Source organism: Crinia signifera, chromosome 8, assembly GCF_055691185.1.
Source record: "Crinia signifera chromosome 8, ASM5569118v1, whole genome shotgun sequence".
In the NCBI taxonomy this organism is placed as follows: Eukaryota; Metazoa; Chordata; class Amphibia; order Anura; family Myobatrachidae; genus Crinia; species Crinia signifera.
Genome location: NC_139224.1, coordinates 117,627,310 through 117,648,324, shown reverse-complemented (window position 1 = coordinate 117,648,324; position 21,015 = coordinate 117,627,310). Strand labels below are relative to the sequence as shown.

Here is a 21,015-nt window from a genome sequence, read left to right as displayed (position 1 = left end):
AACTTTACAAGAGGATTGCTATGATTTGATACAAGTTTTGAGAATTTTCTATGTGGCCCTCTGTAATGATACCAGCCAGCCCTTTGTATGTTCCAGTGACCTTCCCCCACTTTAAATACGTTTACCAAAGTACAGTACTGCAATTAGAAGTGTCTGAACATTGACACATGAAGTACGCCAGTTTACAATATAGCATTTTATTTTCCATGTTTAGAAAATTAATGCATGAAAATGTGACCGTACAGAATATAATGCATTCCAAACAAATGACAACTTACAAACTGAAAGGCAGAATAGATTCTATGGAGCATTATCATATAACCCAAAATAATTTAATCTTGAGTCCTTCGCATGCACAGTGGACTATGGCACAGCAGTAGAGTGTACTGGGTTATTAGTGCTCAGAGACAGTCTACCGCCTGCTGAAGAGAAGCGGCTGTGTTGGAGATTGCACTCAGCTCCCTGCTCTCTTAATACTCAACTTTCAGATATGGGTAAATCTGCCAGCTTTGCTGACCCCAATGGAAGCTCAAAATTGATTGACCATGGCAGATATGAGCTATCAGCTGCATGTCCTCCATTATATATTGACATGATACTTCATACAGTATTTGGGCCACATAGCTAAAGACAATGAAGATTATGCAGAACCGGGTGCAGTGGTGTACAATAGCCCCGCAGACCCCGGGAGGTGCTGATTAAGTGTGAGACTGGGGGTCTGCGGGGGCTATTGATGCACGGCACTGCTGCCACCTGGGACCTTCCTTAATCTTTCTGCTTGTCGTAACCGTTAGGACCCGCATATCTACTTGTCTGCGTCCTGGTGCCCCTCCTGACTGCTCCTGTTGCTTTTGAATATATAGCCCTCACAAAATGTCCGCCCACTTACAGCAGACAGTTTTTGAGGATGATAGAGGAGGCAATGGATCGTCAGATTTTGTAGTTACATCAATGACTGGATGCTTATTTTGAGACCTATTAACTGCAGCAAGATTAGTGCAAGAAATCTCTGATTATGAATGGTTGAAAACCTAAGAGACTTACTGGCGCAGGCATACAGTACCAGAAACATTTGTGCAATTTTGTACAGTATATATGTATATACAGTATGTACATGCAAACAATGCAGTAGTCTACAGCAGATTTGCCCTGTTATCTGCACCATGTCTTCTTTGAGCAGCAATACAAATCTAGCCTGAATCTGAAAAATCTCAGGGTTTTCTCAACATATGACTATCAAGGCTGATATTTTATCTATGTGCTTTTGTGATGCTGAAAATGTAATTTTATGCTTGTGAGTATAAGCTTATGGCCTTATTTAAGAGCTACTTTTCAAAAAATGTATGTAGAAAGCAAAACATAAAAACTCTGTTGCCTGTTGCAGAAATAGAAGAGTTGGCAGTCACTCACCTTTGGTGAACAAGAACATTATTGGGATATTGAGAGCAGTCTAAAGCCATATAGCATAAATAAATGGTTGATAGAACAGAGAGAAAAATACAAATAAGCACTGGCTATATTCATTTCAATTGCTTATGCACGTTGCGGAAGTGGTAAATGCAGTTGACATTTGATAGATTTTGCTAATCCTCAATACAAAAAGGTAGAGCCAAGATTTAATAGTTAACATTCACATTAGAACAGCAGGTTTTTGCAGAATCGCTGGATATAATGGAAGCCGAAAGTGTGCCCTCTGGGCTGTTGAAAAAGGGACAGGCTATCATAAAAATTCAGAAGCAGAATTAAACTAGATTATGAACATTCCTGCCAAAGTCTTTCCTAAAAATTCTAGGCTCGCTTGAACTTTTATTTTAAACAACTTTATTTTCCCTAATAAAATATCTAATGTCACCTTTAGGTGTTTTTAATACACAACAGCGTCAGACTTTTGTTAGAGATAAATAAATAACTGGCATGATGTTCTACCATTTCATTATTTAACATATGTGTTTCATTATGTAGTGAATGTGATTTGGCTATGCACGCAAAAGATAAATTATGCTCCTTGCGGCAGCTAATAATAAGCAGGCAGTAAGAGTTATGCTGTATCATAGATAGATTAAGCATTGCATCTCATATGATTTCAACTTTGCTAGAAGGCTTCATTATGTTGAGTGTGCAATTTTCTGCTATTTGTGTGTGCGTGCGTATACTTTTAGGTTTCAGATGCAAATATTAAAAAATATACACAAGGGGGTATAATGGCTGAACATTATTATTAAATGTAATGCACAAAACATTTTATATAGCACTAGAATAAAGTATACAAAATAAGAAGTGCTATTGTATGCCTCTTGACTTTCAGACCGCCATGTTTAAGGTTATAGGTAGGGTATATTGCAGTGGTTACAACACCATAGCCAATTGCATAAAAATGGCACTGTAGCCCAAATGGTGGTTTGGGGGAGCTGACAATGTGGGGGTGCATGGTCTCTGCAGATTCCAATGTTTCTAGCCATCTGTATGGAATCTACCCACCAAAATTGTCCATCACCTTGGAAAGCGACAGATGCTAGATGTCCGACTGATATACTGGAAGATGCTCAATTAGATTAGTGATACAGTATCACTCAGGTGCTTGCAAGGGTGGGGTACTTCTACATAAGAAAAACACACTTTTCCCCCCCAGCACCCTGAGTGATACCAGTAACAAGATAAGGAGCCTGCATTGGGAGTTTGTGCAGGTCCTTATATAGACCATGGAGCATTTTGCGGTTGCTTCAAGGTAGGTAGCTCTTAGTTTAGATATATTCAAGTAAGGAGCCATTATCATGTGGCCATTTGCTGGTTAATTGTAGACCCATATTAGTGTAATTAGGGTGTGGTCTGTAGTGCCCTGGATTGGTTGGGCTGGGTGGCTCGAGAGTGGCACATACCATTACATTCCAGCAACACATACTGTAGCACTTATTAATTTCTTCACTAACACTATTTATTATTTTAATTACAGTTTATTATCTTTGTTTCACTTTATGTATATAGCTTCAGCTTCCTAACACTAATATTTATTAATTAATTCACTGTATAATGTTAGGGAGACCTAGTTGTGTCTAGAGGCTGGAAGACTTCTCTGCCACTTTTCATGACTACATCCTCTGACTTATACTAATAGTTGTGTTTCCCAAGGATCTTTTTTGGGGCCACTTCTATTCTCTCCTTTTATAGCCTCTTTAAATGAACTCATCAGCTCTTTTTGACCAATATCATCTCTACAATGATGATACTCAGTTCGGTACTTGTTTCCTAGCACGGCGCCCATCTTATGCCATCGCATACTACTAATTAAGGTATGCAATGGGACCCAATTTTCGGGTCCTAAGAGCCACACTGTACAATTTTAATATCGCGTCGCATCGCTGGCATGCGATGCGATTTGTAATTGTACAGGCACCCTGATGGGTGATTACTATGTTGATTGCACCCCCATTGTTAACGCCACCCCCACTATCAATGCCAACCCGAAGCGTGGCGATCGGCGGCGGTACTCATCCTCCAACCTTTTCATACCCCCACTATCCACATCAGTGTGGAGTTGATTTTACATAGTGTGGCGAGCGGACGTGGAATACATGTGAAGTAATCCTTGACCCCTCACGGGGCTCGCTGCGCTCGCCATGCTTCTGGCTCGGTGGCTCACTGCGCTCGCCACACTATATAAAATCAACTCCACGCCGGTGTTCATAGTGGGGGTGGTGTTAACAATCCCTGGGTACACCCCATAATCGATATTTAGCCCAAAGCTACAAAAGGTAGATTATATTACATGGGGGTATCACAGCTAAGCTATACAGTACACCTTAGTTAGATCAGCAAAAAAGGTTGAACTTGATTAGCATATGTCTTTTTTTAGACCTCAACTACTATGTTACTATCAAAAAGCAAGGGGGTATTGTGTACTCTGCGCAAAACTATACATATGCCAAATTTAACATACTGTACTACTGAAATATTTCAATCAGATTGGCTTTATTTAAATGAAAGATACATATGATGTAAAACTATAGTGGGTGATGGGTTCACAAGTAAACAATAAGTTAAAAACCCTATACTAATACCGGTATACACACTGGGGATGGTATGACAGTACAGTACAAACATACATTGAACATATATGATAAAACTATGGGGTTAATTAACCTCCTGTGTTGAGAAGGTAAATGGAACAAAGATTCCTGTGGGTGGTTTATATTATCCGTTTGTAAGTCAATTGTACTAATAGTACTTCTGATGCAGCCCACACACGTGCCGATGCCGGCGGTGCGATGCTGTACGATGGGGTGCGCGCTCCCGCGGCACCTCATCGTACAGTACAAAAAGTATGTGCTGCACATACTTTTTGTACTAGCTTTTTCTAGCACAGCATCGCATCGCATGCACATCGTATGCACAAGGCATACGATGCGATGCTGTGTGTGCTAGTTAAGCCCACAATGCACGCTGGAATCGGTGCGTGTGTGGGCTGCATTAGATAAAGTGAACTCAGCATCCTGAAGAAGCCGCAAAGGTGAAACTAGTTGATGATCTGAAAAAGGTTGGATCCCATTGGAACTGTGCAAGTGACCACACAGCCCACCTGGGAAGTCTGCCGGTAGACCCTTAGCCACTTACATCACCCTGGTAAGCAACCTCCATTTGGACACAACTCCACTTTATCTAAGAAGTACTACTAGTACAATTGACTTACAATTGGATCATATAAACCACCCACAGGAATCTTTGTTCCATTTACCTTCTCAACACAGGAGGTTAATTAACCCCATTGTTTTATCATACATGTTCAATGTATGTTTGTACTGTACTGTGATACCATCCCCAGTGTGTATACCGGTATTAGTATAGCGTTTTTAACTTATTGTTTACTTGTGAACCCATCACCCACTATAGTTTTACATCATATGTATCTTTCATTTAAATAATGCCAAATTATACCAATGGTATATCAGGCGCAAATTATAAAAATTAAGTTAAATTAAATAGACAGTATATAATTTTAAATGTGCCACAGCATTAATTGGTTACGGTGCTGCTCCAAACAATTAAACCAACATAACCAAAATTCAACTAAAAAGAGAGAGCATACTTAATATATCAATATATTTAATTAATAAAAAGACATATTTTAAAACAATTCATTTGTGAATAGATATAACATGATAAATAAAATAAGAATCAACTTTAAATATCGCTCAAAATTTATCCAGAGGTCAAATGTCATTAAACTATAGCTCCAATGCTCTTACCCACTTAAGTCCTTGTATTGAAGGGGGAATGTGTATGTGGGGAGCCTCCACTGTGTAATTTATAACATTTGTGTCCAGAGATAAATTGTACCAATTTGAGGCAGATTAAAGGCAAATGTCGCTAGACCAAATGCTTCCAGGCACTTTGTGTCAGTCCTTATCTTTAAGGGTTTATTACTGCAGGACAGGGGGATGATGGAATAGGGCAGGAAAGTCAGTAGGTCGCTTCTACCGGCATGGCTCTGTTGTATTTGGAGCCAACGTAGGGAGTAACCTTCGCTGTAGTAGATGGAATAAGTCGCTACAACCGGAGCTGCTCAGGTGTAATGTGAGCCGGGAGCAACCTCTGCTGTTACCTCTGCTGTCCTTTGTGTCAGATGGATGGTGGTTGCCAATGGGGCAGGCGGTGCAGGATCGCTGCAGGTCTCCATTCACCGCAGTTTGGGCACTTCTTAATTTCTCTGGAAGTGGAGGGCTAAGTTTAATGTTTAGATGTGTTGGCAAAAAAGTCAGCAATTCATCGGCGGGTGTTGGTCCGGATCAGAGTCTTAGACCAATGGACAATTTAAGTTGAGCAATAATTTTCCCCCTTCTTGACTAGTTTCTCCCTCGTGGTATAGTAAGGGTTTCCTCAGAAGATAGATTTAAATAAAGCCAATCTGATTGAAATATTTCAGTAGTACAGTGTGTTAAATTTAGCATATGTATAGTTTTGCGCAGAGTACACAATACCCTCTTGCTTTTTGATTATTCAACAAGGTATTTGTAGTATACCTTTACTCAGAAGCAACTACACTTATTGGTATAGCGCACACCTCAAAACCCAAGTTCTCGTTTACTATGTTACTATGTTATTATGTTATCTTTGACCACACATTCAGTATCTTTCTAAGTTCTGCTGTTTCCATCTCAAAAACTTTTCCAAGACCAGATCCTTTCTTACCATGGATGCTACTATGACCCTCTTCCATTCACTGATCATTTTCATATTGGACTACTATAAACTATATTAGAGAGGAAGGAGGGCTGCGCTCACTGTAATGTTGTCTACTCAATGTTACGGCTGCAAGGTTACTGCTGAAAAGACCTAGATCTCAGCTAAATAATACAATATACAAAGAGTGGTGGTAACCTGCGCTCAGGACTATTAGTGGCTGGTGTATAGTAATTCTGATGTGCACGTTGCTATAAATAGTGGTATTGGTACAAATATAATGCTGAACTGCACGGAAGTAACAGTGGTGACAGAAATGCAGTGTGGTGATGTGCACGAGGGAAATATGAATAACCAGAAAACATGAGATGTACAAACCATGAGATGCACAATATATGCTACACGGGTGGTAATGAATGAAATAGGCTGTATGGGCAAGCAGTAGATGGATTTATTGTGATAATGCACAACAATACTGCCAAAGGTATGCAAGTGGGGATGGGGTATGGTGGGCTGCTGAGCAGCGGGGTGGTTATGGTGGGCTGCTGGGCAGCGGGATGGGGGTGAGTTCACAGTCCAGACATGAGGGGAGAGAGAAATGTCACAGTCACAATAGGGGTGGGTGAGTGCACAGGGGTGGTGGTGCAGAGGGGCTGGCGTCCCGTCCCCTCCGCAGTGCACCTCTCACCTGTGTTCACCGCTGCAAAGTTCCTCTGGGTCCCGGTTCTTCTGTCCGCTTGTGAAGTCCTCCTTGCCGGAGCTCGTTCAGCACTGCGGCTGTGTGGCGAGCCCGGCTCCACAGTGCCTGAGCGGTATTGTCACTTCCGGGTTGCGGCGCAGGGTTTCACCGTCACCCGGTGTCACCGTCCTGCCGGCTCCTGTGCACTCAACTCCCGGCCAGGAGGAGACTTAGGTGGATGGGGTAGTAGCTTGAAAGAATGGATGGGGTAGTAGCTTGAAAGAATGGTGTTGGAGGGGTAATTCTCCTACGCGTGTCGGCTTCTTAGCCTTTTTCAGGGAGGCGCCGCAACCCCGAAACCCCGCGCCGCAACCCGGAAGTGACAATCCCGCTCAGGCACTGTGGAGCCGGGCTCGCCACACAGCCGCAGCGCTGAAGAAGGACTTAACAAGCGGACAGAAGAACCGGGACCCAGAGGAACTTTGCAGCGGTGAACACAGGTGAGAGGTGCACTGCGGAGGGGATGGGATGCCAGCCCCTCTGCACCACCACCCCTGTGCACTCACCCACCCCAATTGTGACTGTGACATTTCTCTCTCCCCTCACGTCTGGACTGTGAACTCACCCCCTTCCCGCTGCCCAGCAGCCCACCATAACCACCCCGCTGCTCAGCAGCCCACCATACCCCATCCCCACTTGCATACCTTTGACAGTATTGTTGTGCATTATCACAATAAATCCATCTGCTGCTTGCCTATACAGCCTATTTCCTTCATTACCACCCGTGTAGCATATATTGTGCATCTCATGGTTTGTACATCTCATGTTTTCTGGTTATTCATATTTCCCTCGTGCACATCACCACACTGCATTTCTGTCACCACTGTTACTTCCGTGCAGTTCAGCATTATATTTGTACCTATACCACTATTTATAACAACGTGCACATCAGAATTACTATACACCAGCCACTAATAGTCCTGAGTGCAGGTTACCACCACTCTTTGTATACTATAAACTATATGACCTTCCTGACTACTTCCTCTCCCCACTTAAATCTACATTTAATGCTGTTGCCTGACTCACCTTCCTCTCCTAATGTTTTATGTATGTCTTCCCTTTCCTATAAGACTTACATCAACTACCCTTCCCCTTAGGAACCCAATTCAAGCTTCTCACACATTACTGTCCACTTACATCTTTGACGTTCTCTCCCTTCACATTCCTTATACTTGCTCCAATTAACAGGTTTTTTAAAGGAGAGATGTGAGAGCATACATCTTTATTAGATGTAAGCACATACTTCGTTGGACCCAGCCGTCCTTTATAACCCTATTTCTGGTCTGAAATATTGGCAATTGTGATGGTACAGAGCTGTTTAGATGGTTTAAGAAATGTAAATAAAGAAAAAAGGAGAGAAAGATGGAAAAATGGATACTGCATACGTCTGTTCCCACACATGCACACTTCTCCTAAAATAAGCCTGGCATAGTAATAATTTGACTCTCTTTAATACTTAAGACAATGGGCGAAATGTAATAGGGTGCGATTTTTTAGACTAAAAAAAAATCGCACCAAATCGCACCTTTAAAAATCGCATTTTTTGCCGTGAATTCGCATATGTAATGAGATGCGAATTTGCGGCAAAAAAATGCGATTTGCCGCGATTTCGGGCGATTTTAAGTCATGAAAATGTGCGCATTTTCAGTCATGAAAATGTGCGCATTTTCATAAATGCGATTTTGTCCTAAAAAAAAAAAAAGTTTAAAAAAAAAACGGCGTGGGGTCCCCCCTCCTAAGCATAACCAGTCCCGGGCTTATTGATCCGGACCTGGTTCCAAAAATACGGGGGACAAAAAATCTGGGGGTCCCCCGTATTTTGAAACCAGCACCGGGCTCCAACAGCCCGCGGTGTAAATGTTACCAAAAATCGCAAAAAAAATAGACCAGGTTCTGACAGGCGAATTTGACAGAACCATGCACAGATCATTGAGATCTGTGCATGGTCCTGTTAATAAAAATGTGTAAAAGTGTTTTTATTAAAAAAAAATGGCGTGGGGTCCCCCCTCCTAAGCATAACCAGCCCCGGGCTCATTGAGCCGGACCTGGTTCCAAAAATATGGGGGGACAAAAAGCATAGGGGTCCCCCGTATTTCTGAAACCAGCCCCGGACTCTTGGACCGGTCCTGGTTCCAAAAATACGGGGGACAAAAAATCTGGGGGTCCCCCGTATTTTGAAACCAGCACCGGGCTCCAACAGCCCGCGGTGTCATGCCACAGCCGGGGGACACTTTTTATACAAGGTCCCCCTGCCAAAACATGAGCACCATGGCTGGTCAGCCTTGGACGGGGTTCCTGGAGGAGTGGGGACCCCCCCAATAAAGGGGTCCCCCCCCCAGGCTTCACCCGTCCAGGGCTGAAGCCCAGGGCTGTCACCGGCGTCCGTGGCCAGTGGACGCCGGCCTGATAGGGTTAAATCGATCATACGTTACATTGCTTTATACCGGAGAACTACAAGTGCCAGCAGACCTCCCCCGCATGCTGGGACTTGAAGAACCACAAGTCCCAGCATGCGGGGCATTAATGGGCCTGCTGGGACTTGTAGTCCACCTGTAAAAAGAATGTTTATAAAAAACACACACACAGAGAAGTAAAAGTTTATTACACACAAACCTCACTTTTACACCAGCGTTACTTACCATTCCTGGATCCAGCGCTGGTCTGGCTGCTTCACAGCCGGCTCCCCCAGCACTGACAGGCAGCGGGGAGAACCGGCTTTCTCCGTTGCCTCTAACAGCTTCTGTAGCGCTGTCCCAGTGCTACAGAGGCTGAGAGCGCGATTGGCTGAGCTATGCGTCTCCATGGAGACGCATAGCTCAGCCAATCAGGACTGAGCTATGCGTCTCCATGGAGACGTATCGGCCAATCGCGCTCTCAGACTCTGTAGCGCTGGAACAGCACTACAGAAGCTGTTAGAGGCAACGGAGAAAGACGGTTCTCCCGCTGCCTGTCAGTGCAGGGGGAGCCGGCTGTGAAGCAGCCAGACCAGCGCTGGATCCAGGAATGGTAAGTAACGCTGGTGTAAAAGTGAGGTGTGTGTGTAATAAACTTTTACTTCTCTGTGTGTGTGTTTTTTATAAACATTCTTTTTACAGGTGGACTACAAGTCCCAGCGGGCCCATTAATGCCCCGCCTGCTGGGAGTTGTGGTTCTTCAAGTCCCAGCATGTGGGGGAGGTCTGCTGGCACTTGTAGTTCTCCGGTATAAAGCAATGTAACGTATGATCGATTTAACCCTATCAGGCCGGCGTCCACTGGCCACGGACGCCGGTGACAGCCCCGGGCTTCAGCCTTGGACGGGTGAAGCCTGGGGGGGGGGGACCCCTTTATTGGGGGGGTCCCCACTCCTCCAGGAACCCCGTCCAAGGCTGACCAGCCATGGTGCTCATGTTTTGGCCGGGGGACCTTGTATAAAAAGTGTCCCCCGGCTGTGGCATGACACCGCGGGCTGTTGGAGCCCGGTGCTGGTTTAAAAATACGGGGGACCCCCAGATTTTTTTGTCCCCCGTATTTTTGGAACCAGGACCGGTCCAAGAGTCCGGGGCTGGTTTCAGAAATACGGGGGACCCCTATGCTTTTTGTCCCCCCGTATTTTTGGAACCAGGTCCGGCTCAATGAGCCCGGGGCTGGTTATGCTTAGGAGGGGGGACCCCACGCCGTTTTTTTTTTATAAAAACACTTTTACACATTTTTATTAACAGGACCATGCACAGATCTCAATGATCTGTGCATGGTTCTGTCAAATTCGCCTGTCAGAACCTGGTCTATTTTTTTTGCGATTTTTGGTAACATTTACCAAAAATCGCACCCTATTACATTTGCGACTTGTATACTTTATTATGGGAAAACATCTGGATGCGATTTGAAATGTGACTAAAAATCGCACTTCTAAAAGTGCGATTTCGCGGTAAAAAGTGTGATTTTTTACCGCGATTTTCAACCTATTAAATGTGCGATTTTCGGAAAATGTGCGATTTCGGCCGTTTTTGACCAAAAATCGCACATGTCTAAAAAATCGCACCCTATTACATTTCGCCCCACAGGTCATTTTCTATTGTTGCAATAAGTGTCAATAAAAAATCAGCCCAATTGTTATTTATTAGTGCAGTAAATATATGAAATGCAGATATTAACAATTTGAAGTTAATAGTTATCTATTTGACATTTTAATCTTAACCCATTATACATCATTGTAAAAGGAAAAACCTAGACCCGCTTCAACATTTTAACAACTTCACTGTCAATAAAACATAAATCCAGCAGAGCATTGCAATGCATTCTATCCAGACAGTAATTATACTAAGATTTTAATTTTAAACATGGTTTAACATATCTAATTTTAGTATTTTCAATAATACAAATTTAACAAAGGAGGCTTGAGCAGTTTCATTTAATTCTAGCTTGGCTTAATTAAAAAGTTAATTGCTTTACCTGGCACAGGAGATACTTAATTAGGTTGAATATATTTATAATATACAGTGCACTATTTTTATTTTTTACTATTGCATTGTTAGGGCTGCATAAACTTAATTTGTAATACACTAAGTACAGCTACAGTAATTTAGTTATTTTTTTTATGTAAACAAAAAATTTAGTTGAGTTGCCATATCATTAAAAAAACAAACTTGTAACACAAATTGGGATAAGTGGAAACTCCACTTTAGTGGTTCAAAATAATCTTTCTTTTGGACTTTTTAGAATTTTCAAAAGTGAAGTGGGCCATGCTTAGTCAAGCAAGCCGTCATAAGGAATAATATACATAGATAATAATGCTCTTCCTATGGCACTACTCTTTGGACTTTTGATTGTATAAAGAGTAAAAAAGTAAAAGTATACTCTTCTTATTTCTCCTGTGATTTCTTAGATGTTCCCGGAGTGTATTTCTCAAACAGACCCATTAGATGGCTTCGGCCAGTGGTGCACGAAATACACAAAGGAACAAAAAATGTGTGGTACAATCCGATCTTGGTACAATATAAGTACGCCAGAAATATAGGTGGTGAACGTACACAGAAAAAGGGTACTTCGCAATGTAGATAGGAATTTAGAATATGGCGTACCCCACATCTTTTATTAAACTCTTTAGTTTTGTGATAAAAACTTTGTGCTGGATGTACACCAGGGCTTGCCAAACCAAGATCTACCAATGGTCCGTGTTTTCCAAATCACACAGCACAGCTGGCGTCATTAGTAACGGTCACATTTTCAAACATGCTACATTCATTCCTACTATAGATCCACAGGTTGCCGGAAGAATATGAACTGTTGGTAGATCTGGAGGACAGGTTTAGCCATCCCTGATGTTAGCCTGTTGTGATAACTTAAACATCCAAGATCTATTCGTTTTATGTGACTTTCTGAATAAAATATTTGAAATAATTAATTTTGAACACTAAAACAAGACCATCTCTATGCTGCTATTCCAATTATTTACATCACCACACCAATAAAGTGTTCTCTTAACACCTATTGCATTTATTTTGTATAGTTTTGTTTTATTTAAGTATTCATATACATTTTGTCTATTAGCATATTGTGATAACATTTCTACTGTTGTATGTTTAATTTGCTTGCTATTAATATAGAGGTGTTTTACCGGCATTATCTGATCACAATCCTTTTTTTTTTATTGTTTTTTTTTTTTTCAACTAGAAACATTTAAACCACATAAATTTGACAAATTCAGAATCATAATTTCAGATTTGGAAAGTCTAAGGCTACCATTCACTTGCCTCATATTCCTAATTTTCCAAAGCTTGGCTTTCTGTACAGAAAATAATATGTTATAAATGCACAGAAGACTTGGCATACCCTGGATCATGGTTCTTCAAACTGCGGCCATCCAGATGTTGTGAAACTACAAATCCCAGCATGCTTTGCCACAGTTTTGCTATAAGGGAGTGTTAAAACGGTGGCAAGGCATGCTGGGATTTATAGTTTCACAACATCTGGAGGGCCACAGTTTGAAGACCCATGCCCTGGATGAATGGTGATGAGTTAAGGGAGGATAGTAAGGAAGAGTATAGACCTACTGTAAGTGTGTGTATTTGACCTGCAGGTAGCCGGACCTTGTGAAAACACACACCCAAACTTGTATGAGAATTTATTATCAAGTACCTGTATCAATAGTTTGTGTGTGAAAGTGTTCAATGTTCAGGTGTTGTCCTTTAAAGATTACCATTAAATTGTATATTGGTAGGAGACCAGTATACTCCCACCATGAGGACCACTAAGTGGTCTATAGGGTTATTCTTTAGAAACACCCTTCATATTGCCAGGGCCGGCGCTACTATTAGGCAGAGTTAGGCAGGTGCCTAGGGCAGCTGCCCCTGGAGGGCACCCCTTGTTCAGCTGAACATTGAAATTAAGCATTGAGACAGCAGTGGGTCCTGTGAGTAGTTGCCACTGTTCCCTCAGCACTTCACCATTCAATATTGTTCCACATTATTTAGAGGAAGAGGAGTGAGGGGAAGCATTTCAGCTACCACTCAGCAGCCGTCTGCCTCTCATCAGCAGCACTATGAAGCAAGCAGCAGCAGAGACCAGTGCCTCCCGACCAGCGGTAGAGGGGGTCCAAGGGTCCAGTTAATCAGCAGCAGTAGGCCTCCATTCCAGCTTCAGTAGCGATCTGGCGGGCAGCACCACTAACCAGACGGCTGCAGAAGCAATTACTCACCCGCTGCCCCCCGCCCTCCCCCAACCCAACTCGGCCAGCAATAATATCTACTTTCTGGGGCTTGGGCAACACCCGGAGTAGTGGCTTTCTGGTGTCAGTACCCGGGGTAGAAGTGGTGGTTACAATGTGATTGTGCTGTGGCTCATGAGAAGGGGTATGGATATATATTGATGCATGTATGAGACAGGCAGTACGACACACATATGCCATATGCAGTATATGTATATATGAGAAAGGTAGTGTATGAATGTATATATGTATGTATGGAGGCAGTGGATGGATGTATGAATGTGTATATACTGTATGAGAGGCAGTGAATGGATGGGGGGACATACATTGAAGGGGGGGGGGGTAGACTGGGGGACGTACAATGAAGTAGGTTCGGCTGGGGGTCATACAAAAGGAACAGGCCTGTTGCATAGTATATCTCATCTTCCAACAGCCTTAGAGACCCTCTCTGTATATTTTTATTTATTTATTAGCAGTTTCTTTACAGAAATTAATATGTGGGGGTGGGGTGCTGGGAAGAGGGTATTTGGGGGAGCAGGGGTGGTATTCTGCAGCTTTGCCTAGGGTGTCTATATCCCTTGCACCGGCCCTGCATATTGCGTTAACTACTGTTTACTGCACATTGTATTAAACTGCTCTCTGTGGCTTGTAAATGTCTGCCCCCTTTTGTAGTGCGAGTTATTCTGGTGGTGCTCAACAGGCAGGCTAATCCCAGGCCATTTTTTCAATCTCAGGATTCGGCATTGAAAAACTCTCAATCCAGAGATTTCTGGGATTGGTCTCCGAATGACATGCTGTGTCAGGAACTGCTATGAATTGGTGTATCCACTTACTGATAAGTAATGTTCTGGAGCTAAGCACTGCTCACTGTGGCCACCATGCTTGATAAGGAAATTGGCAGAAACCCATGGTAACTAATTTTGCTTGGCTCCTGGACTGTGATTTACATTTTGGTTGCTACTGTATCCAGTATTTTCACTATTGTTGTTAATATTATTGTTATTTATTTCTATTGAATCTCAAGGTGTCTATAAAGCCATACAGTGATTACCAATAAAAAATGTACATCATTATCTAGGATGACTGTACCAAATGATACAACCAAACACTATGTAGAATGGATAGGACAAGTGTTGGGGAAGGTATTGGTTCATTATTCCTAATAAAAGCAATTCATGAAAACTTTCTTTGGTGAAGGAGTATGAAGTAAAGCTTTCAATGATTGTATAGTCAACAAGTGGGCACACACTCAAGGAAAATTGGAGATAGAAGGTGTGATGGGATAATGTTTAGGTATAGGAACCAAGAAAAATGGCCTAATTATGAGTTTATAATCTATATGGAGGGGTGGGACCACTAGAGTGACCTGGGATAGAGAGTTCAGTGGGAGGTCAAGGGGTACATAAATGAGTTATGCGTATGTCTGATGGACTTGAATGAAGAGGGGACATCTTTAAAGGGTTTGTTTGAAAGTATGAATACCAAAAGAAAGTGACAAAGAAGAGGAACTGAGTTACAGAGCAGTGGGGCACCATAGGAATTAATTTGTATGTAAGAGTAGGCAGGAGGTGACCAGAGTTGAAATGTTGTATTATTATTATTATTTTTTTTATTAATTACAGTTTCGGTACTTATGTATTAGCAAGGCATCCATTACGTAGTTTGTGTAGTGGTGTATTGAGAATACCAATACACCACTATGCCTGTTAAGTAAACTACGTAACTTATGCAAACTACGTAATTTATGCAAACTACGTAATTTATGCAAACTACGTAATTTATGCAAACTACGTAATTTGGTACTCTTTACCTAGAAGGGCGCCCGTCGCGGGCATCGCGGGTACATTTATGTCTGGCCGCGACGCGACTGACGCGATGCCCGCGATTTCCCATTGAAACCCATGTTAAACATGGAAATCGTGTCGGTCGCGTCGCGGCCGTCCATAAATGTACCCGCGATGCCCGCGACGCGATGCTCCCGATTTCCCATAGGAATCAATGTTAAAAGGCGCGATGGACCCGATTTTAGTGTTAAATGGCTCAATGGACCCGATTTGGCCATAGAAATCAATGTTAAATGGGCCACAGAGCCCATTAACCCTTAAATGTCCCCCCCAATTTTTAACGCCACCCCACGATCCACGCGAACCCGAAGCGTGGCTAGCGCAGCGAGCCCGCGAGGGGCGGCGGTACGCGTCCTCCGACCTTTTCATGCCCTACTATCCACTAGGGTGTGGAGTGAGAATATAATAGTGTGGCGAGCCACCGAGCCCGAAGCGTGGCGAGCGCAGCGAGCCCCGCGAGGGGACGCGGATACCTTCACAGTTATACGCGTCCCCTCGCGGGCTTCACAGGTGTCCGTGGCGACGCCGACACCTGTGAAGGTATCCGCGTCCCCTCGCGGGGCTCGCTGCGCTCGCCACGCTTCGGGCTCGGTGGCTCGCTGCGCTCGCCACACTATTATATTCTCACTCCACGCCCTAGTGGATAGTAGGGCATGAAAAGGTCGGAGGACGCGTACCGCCGCCCCTCGCGTACCGCCGCCCCTCGCGGGCTCGCTGCGCTCGCCACGCTTCGGGTTTGCGTGGATCGTGGGGTGGCGTTAAAAATTGGGGGGGACATTTAAGGGTTAATTGTGCTTATTTGGGCTCTGTGGCCCATTTAACATTGATTCCTAGGGCCAAATCGGGTCCATTGAGGCATTTAACAGTCAAATCGCGGTCAATCTGCCTTTTTAACATTGTTCCCTATGGGAAAATCGCGGTCATCGCGGGCATCGCGGCCATCCCGATTTACCCGCGATACCCGCGATGCCCGCGATGACCGCGATTTTTACCCCCGACGACCGCGATTTCAATCGCTGGCGCCCTTCTAGGTAAAGAGTACCCGTAATTTATGCAAACTACGTAATTTATGCAAACTAGTAATTTATGCAAACTACGTAATTTATGCAAACTACGTAATTTATGCAAACTACGTAATTTATGCAAACTACGTAACTTATGCAAACTACGTAACTTATGCAAACTACGTAACTTAGGCAAACTACGTAACTTAGGCAAACTACGTAATTTATGCAAACTACGTAATTTATGCAAACTACGTAATTTATGCAAACTACGTAACTTATGCAAACTACGTAAGTTACGCAAAATATGTAATTTATGCAAACTACGTAATTTACATAGTAGGAGTTGTGCTAATACATAATGGTTCATATCCCCTCTATCCATGTCATAACCGCAGTGTCCACATGGGTGTGGAGGTAATTTTATAAAGTGTGGTGAGCGCAGCGAGCCACTGAGCCTGAAGTGTGGCGAGCACTGCGAACACAGCGAGGGGACGTCTATCCGCGTCCCCTCGCCATTCTTTGGGCTCGGTGGCTAGCTGTGCTCACCACACTTTATAAAGTTAACTCCACACCCACGTGGACACTGGGGTTATAACGTGGATTGGGGGGATATGATTGTGTTAGTGGGTGTTGTGTGTGTGTACAGTGCATTATACTTACCCTGAATGCTGTCCCCAGTGGGTGTTGTGTGTGTGTACAGTGCATTATACTTACCCTGAATGCTGTCCCCAGTGGCAGCGTTCACCTCCTCCGGCACTCGGCTCCCTGCACTGGCGTCCTCCATGACAGTCCCCACATTTTTCATCTGCCCCCCTACAGTGCACATGGTTTTGTCCATCTAAGAAGGATTTTGTAAGAGTGAACTAGAATAAGGCCCATTGTTACAGTAAACACAGCATAATTGTAAGACAGAATGGAGGAAAGATTTAGCAATCCTCGGGGAGCGATATCTCTGAGCAAGATAAGGTTGTAACTAATCAGCTTATACATGTACATTTTCAAATACAACCTTTTAAAAATGACAGTTTAAGTAGAAACTTATTGGATAATACTTTTACTCTCTTCACTTTATCTCTCTCCAAATTTGATATATCTTTTCCTGGATGTGGGAAGTGTAGGAGAGGGTGGACTTTAGGGAGACAAATTAAGGATGTGTTGTTAACAGATAGCTTGGAGATGGGAAGTGAGGGAGCCCTGGATGGGGGAGATGCAATGAGATTGAATTTCAAAATATTGAGTTGAAGTAAATGCTGAGATGTTTAGAAAGAGCTAACAGAAACAGAGAGAGAGAAATGAGAGAGGATGGAGGTATAGAAGAGAGGGGTGAAGAGGATAACTGGAGTGCCATTAGCTTAGAAATTGTATTGAAGATTAAAGGAGCTGATGAGCTCTTAAACTGTGATGGTGTATAGAGAGAAGACCAAGAATAGATCATTGAGTAATACTTCTATATAGAGAGGTAGAAATAGAGAAGAAACAGTTATTGAGGCAAGAGGTCAACTATGAGTCATGGAGAAAAACAGTGAACTGTTTAAGAGAAGAAAGTGGTCCACAATTTCAAAGTTGGTGGAGTGGTCAAGGAAGATGATTAGGTAAAAAAGGATTTATGAATTTACAGGGAAGAAATTTCTGCAGTGTTAAAAGTAAAATGAAACCCACTTAAACTAGAGTTTATTTTATTTCAATATTTATCTATCTATGTATATAACAGGCTAACTACTCCTCACCTCTATGAGAGTATTCAATGTGGCGGCAAGGGGGGTTTGTACGGCGAGGATGGCTTATTTTGGTGAGGAATAGCCATCCTCTTTTTCCAATCCCCTTGGCGAATTCAATGTTATCCCGGAATACTCCCCTTCAGAGGGCAACAAGGATCCCCTCTAAAAATGTTGAGGTTCGTCGCATATGCAGCGAATCCGCTGCATTTTGTGGCAAGCCCTCCCGCTTTGATTCCATACTCGCAATTCCCACCTCGCTGAAAGAAACCAGTGAATGAAGGGAAGGACGTTGAATATGTTATTGGGGTTTGGATACCTCCAAAAATTGATGGCAGTGGAGGAGGGACACTTGCGCATGCCGAAAGTGTATGCCCGAAATTAGGGAGGTGCTCCCATGAGGCCACGCCCCTCATTTTCAGCTATGTCAGGGGCATGGCTAACACTGTGAGAGCTGGCAACCATTCCCCCTGTCCTTCTCTTCAGTGAATAGACACTGTGGGCCTTATTCTAGTTCTTTCTGACAAAATCCGTCCTAGATGGACAAAACCATGTGCACTGCACAGGGGCAGATGTAAAATGTGCAGAAATAATTAGATTTCGGTGAGTTATTTTGTTTCTGTGAAGGGAAAATACTGGCTGCTTTATTTTTACACTGCAATATAGATCTCACTTTGAAGTAAAACCCCACCCAAATCTAATTATATCTGCACAAGTTACATCTGCCCCACCTGCAGTGCACATGGTTTTGCCCATCTAAGAAGGATTTTGTCAGAAAGAGTGAACTAAAATAAGGCCCTAAGTTACAAACAATGGTATCATGATGTCTAATTTCATCTTTAAAAAATCTGACATCGGGGTAGTGGAGGCTCCAGAGGAGGGGCTGTGGCACAGTTGAAAATTCAAATAAGGGAGCCACACCGACTGCCATTCCAAGCTAACTACCTGGCAGTTGGTGTTTCTCTCCTCTTTGAATTTTGAATTGTGCTGCAGCCCCACATCTGGAACCACCACTGCATCTGGGGCATTCATAAATATCCTTTCCAGGTAACTGCCCATATGCATTTCTTCCCTTAAGTGACATAACTTGTAATGAAATAATAATGTTCCCATAATAGCTCAAATGCATTGAGGATTCTTTACAATAAAACATTGTTAAAACACCATTTGAATTGCAGAGAAATTATCCGCTACAGAGACATGAGAAAGCTTATTTCAACAATAATGTTAGAATTTCAAATCCCCTGAGAGTAAGGCAGATAAAATGTAGTTTCTGTAAGAGTAGGGACTATGAAATTACGTATATGAGCACATCTTACAATATGGGAATAGAACTGTCTTTCAGTGAAGCAGAATAATGTGATAGTGACACTTTGTGCTTGGAAACGGCAAGATGCAATTTTACACTGCTTTAAGTACATGTATCTTTTAGTTGACATGCAAAATGGTTTAGCTGCTTGAAAATGTCTTCACTCCCTTTTTCATTACTTAGGAATGTGTGCCTGTCACTCTCCACTGCCGTCCATAAAGGGAGCGGTAATCGTCCTTGGAGCTGGAGACACTGCCTTTGACTGCGCCACCTCCGCCTTGCGCTGTGGCGCACGCAGAGTATTTGTGGTGTTTCGGAAGGGATTCACTAATATTCGAGCTGTTCCTGAAGAGGTAGGCTTTAAGTATGCCAAAATACTAAAGATTTATGATAATTAAAAGCATGAAACAATATTGTATCCTGATCTGCCTAGTAAAAACTTCTTATACAGTATCTGCAATCTATAATATGGATCTCTGGGAATCATAAAGCATCCTACAACAGAACTCTTGCTCCCACCTGCCCCTGTAATCAATTTTTAATCACATAAAAACATAAAACATAAGCTAAATATTTGACACATGTCCCCATAAAGAGATAATGCCTGATGATGGTCTGGTAGTAATGTGACAATTCCAATATGTCCAGCAAAATAGCGAGGGGTCAGATGCAAAGTACCAGGGGCCAGGCCAGTTAGTGAATTATAGTATGAATCTGCCACCTTAGACCTGCAACGGGTTCTGATAATCACAATGGTACATGGTCCCACCTCCATGCACTGGAAACTCCCATAGTACTAGGCTCCGACATGTCCTTTGGATGTCCTAGCTGTGCCTGCCTGTCTAGGCATCTAATGACTAATAAAAAAAAAGAAAATCAGCAGCACGCAAGTGTTTAAAAACCAATGAAAAAAATTAATGATCTTGAACAAATATTTAACATAGCTTCATAAATTTTAAAAACATTATGTATATAAAATATATAGATGAATAAAAAAGAGCAGAATGAAAATGGGCACCTCAGATATATTCAGAGCAGGCGAGAGAGTCCATTCCTATAATACCCCTAGGGAACTGTACAACATGGATAGAATATTTATCACCATTAATAGGGTATGGGTGTCCTCCACCAGATCCCCGTGTGGTCAGTCTAAGTTGGCACAAATCACCAACAGTCCACTGGATAAGATGGTATACTAAGATGGTGTACTTTTACCAGAAGGAGTGATTTCTGGTGGAAGATGCTTTGGGTGGAATCCTCCTCTGTTGAAATGTTTTTGTAAACAACGGGTTGGTTTCGAAATACCATCTGGAGTAGGTCGACATATAAGGGGGTGTCCAGGCAGCTAATGACTAATGTTAATGCTGTATGTAATTTGCTGATGACTGATTGGCCTATCAATAAGCGAACAGGCCATTTTCTCTTTAGACAATGGGTCCATGTACCAGTGTAGTGCAATAAGACACAGTACAGACCTATTAATGGAAAATGCAGCCTATCTCTTCACTAGCTATAAGGACCTACAGAGGTGAACCCTGAAGTG

The 21,015-nt window shown here is 42.9% G+C and overlaps 1 protein-coding gene across 1 annotated transcript in view; it reads left to right on the top strand.

Annotated features, from left to right (window-relative positions):
- DPYD (dihydropyrimidine dehydrogenase) overlaps positions 1 to 21,015 on the top strand; it is a 1,077,189-nt gene that overhangs the window by 432,316 nt on the left and 623,858 nt on the right. The window contains exon 10 of the mRNA XM_083157059.1: positions 19,656 to 19,825. Within this exon, the coding sequence (XP_083013185.1) occupies positions 19,656 to 19,825 (170 nt within the window). The remainder of the gene's footprint in view (positions 1 to 19,655; positions 19,826 to 21,015) is intronic.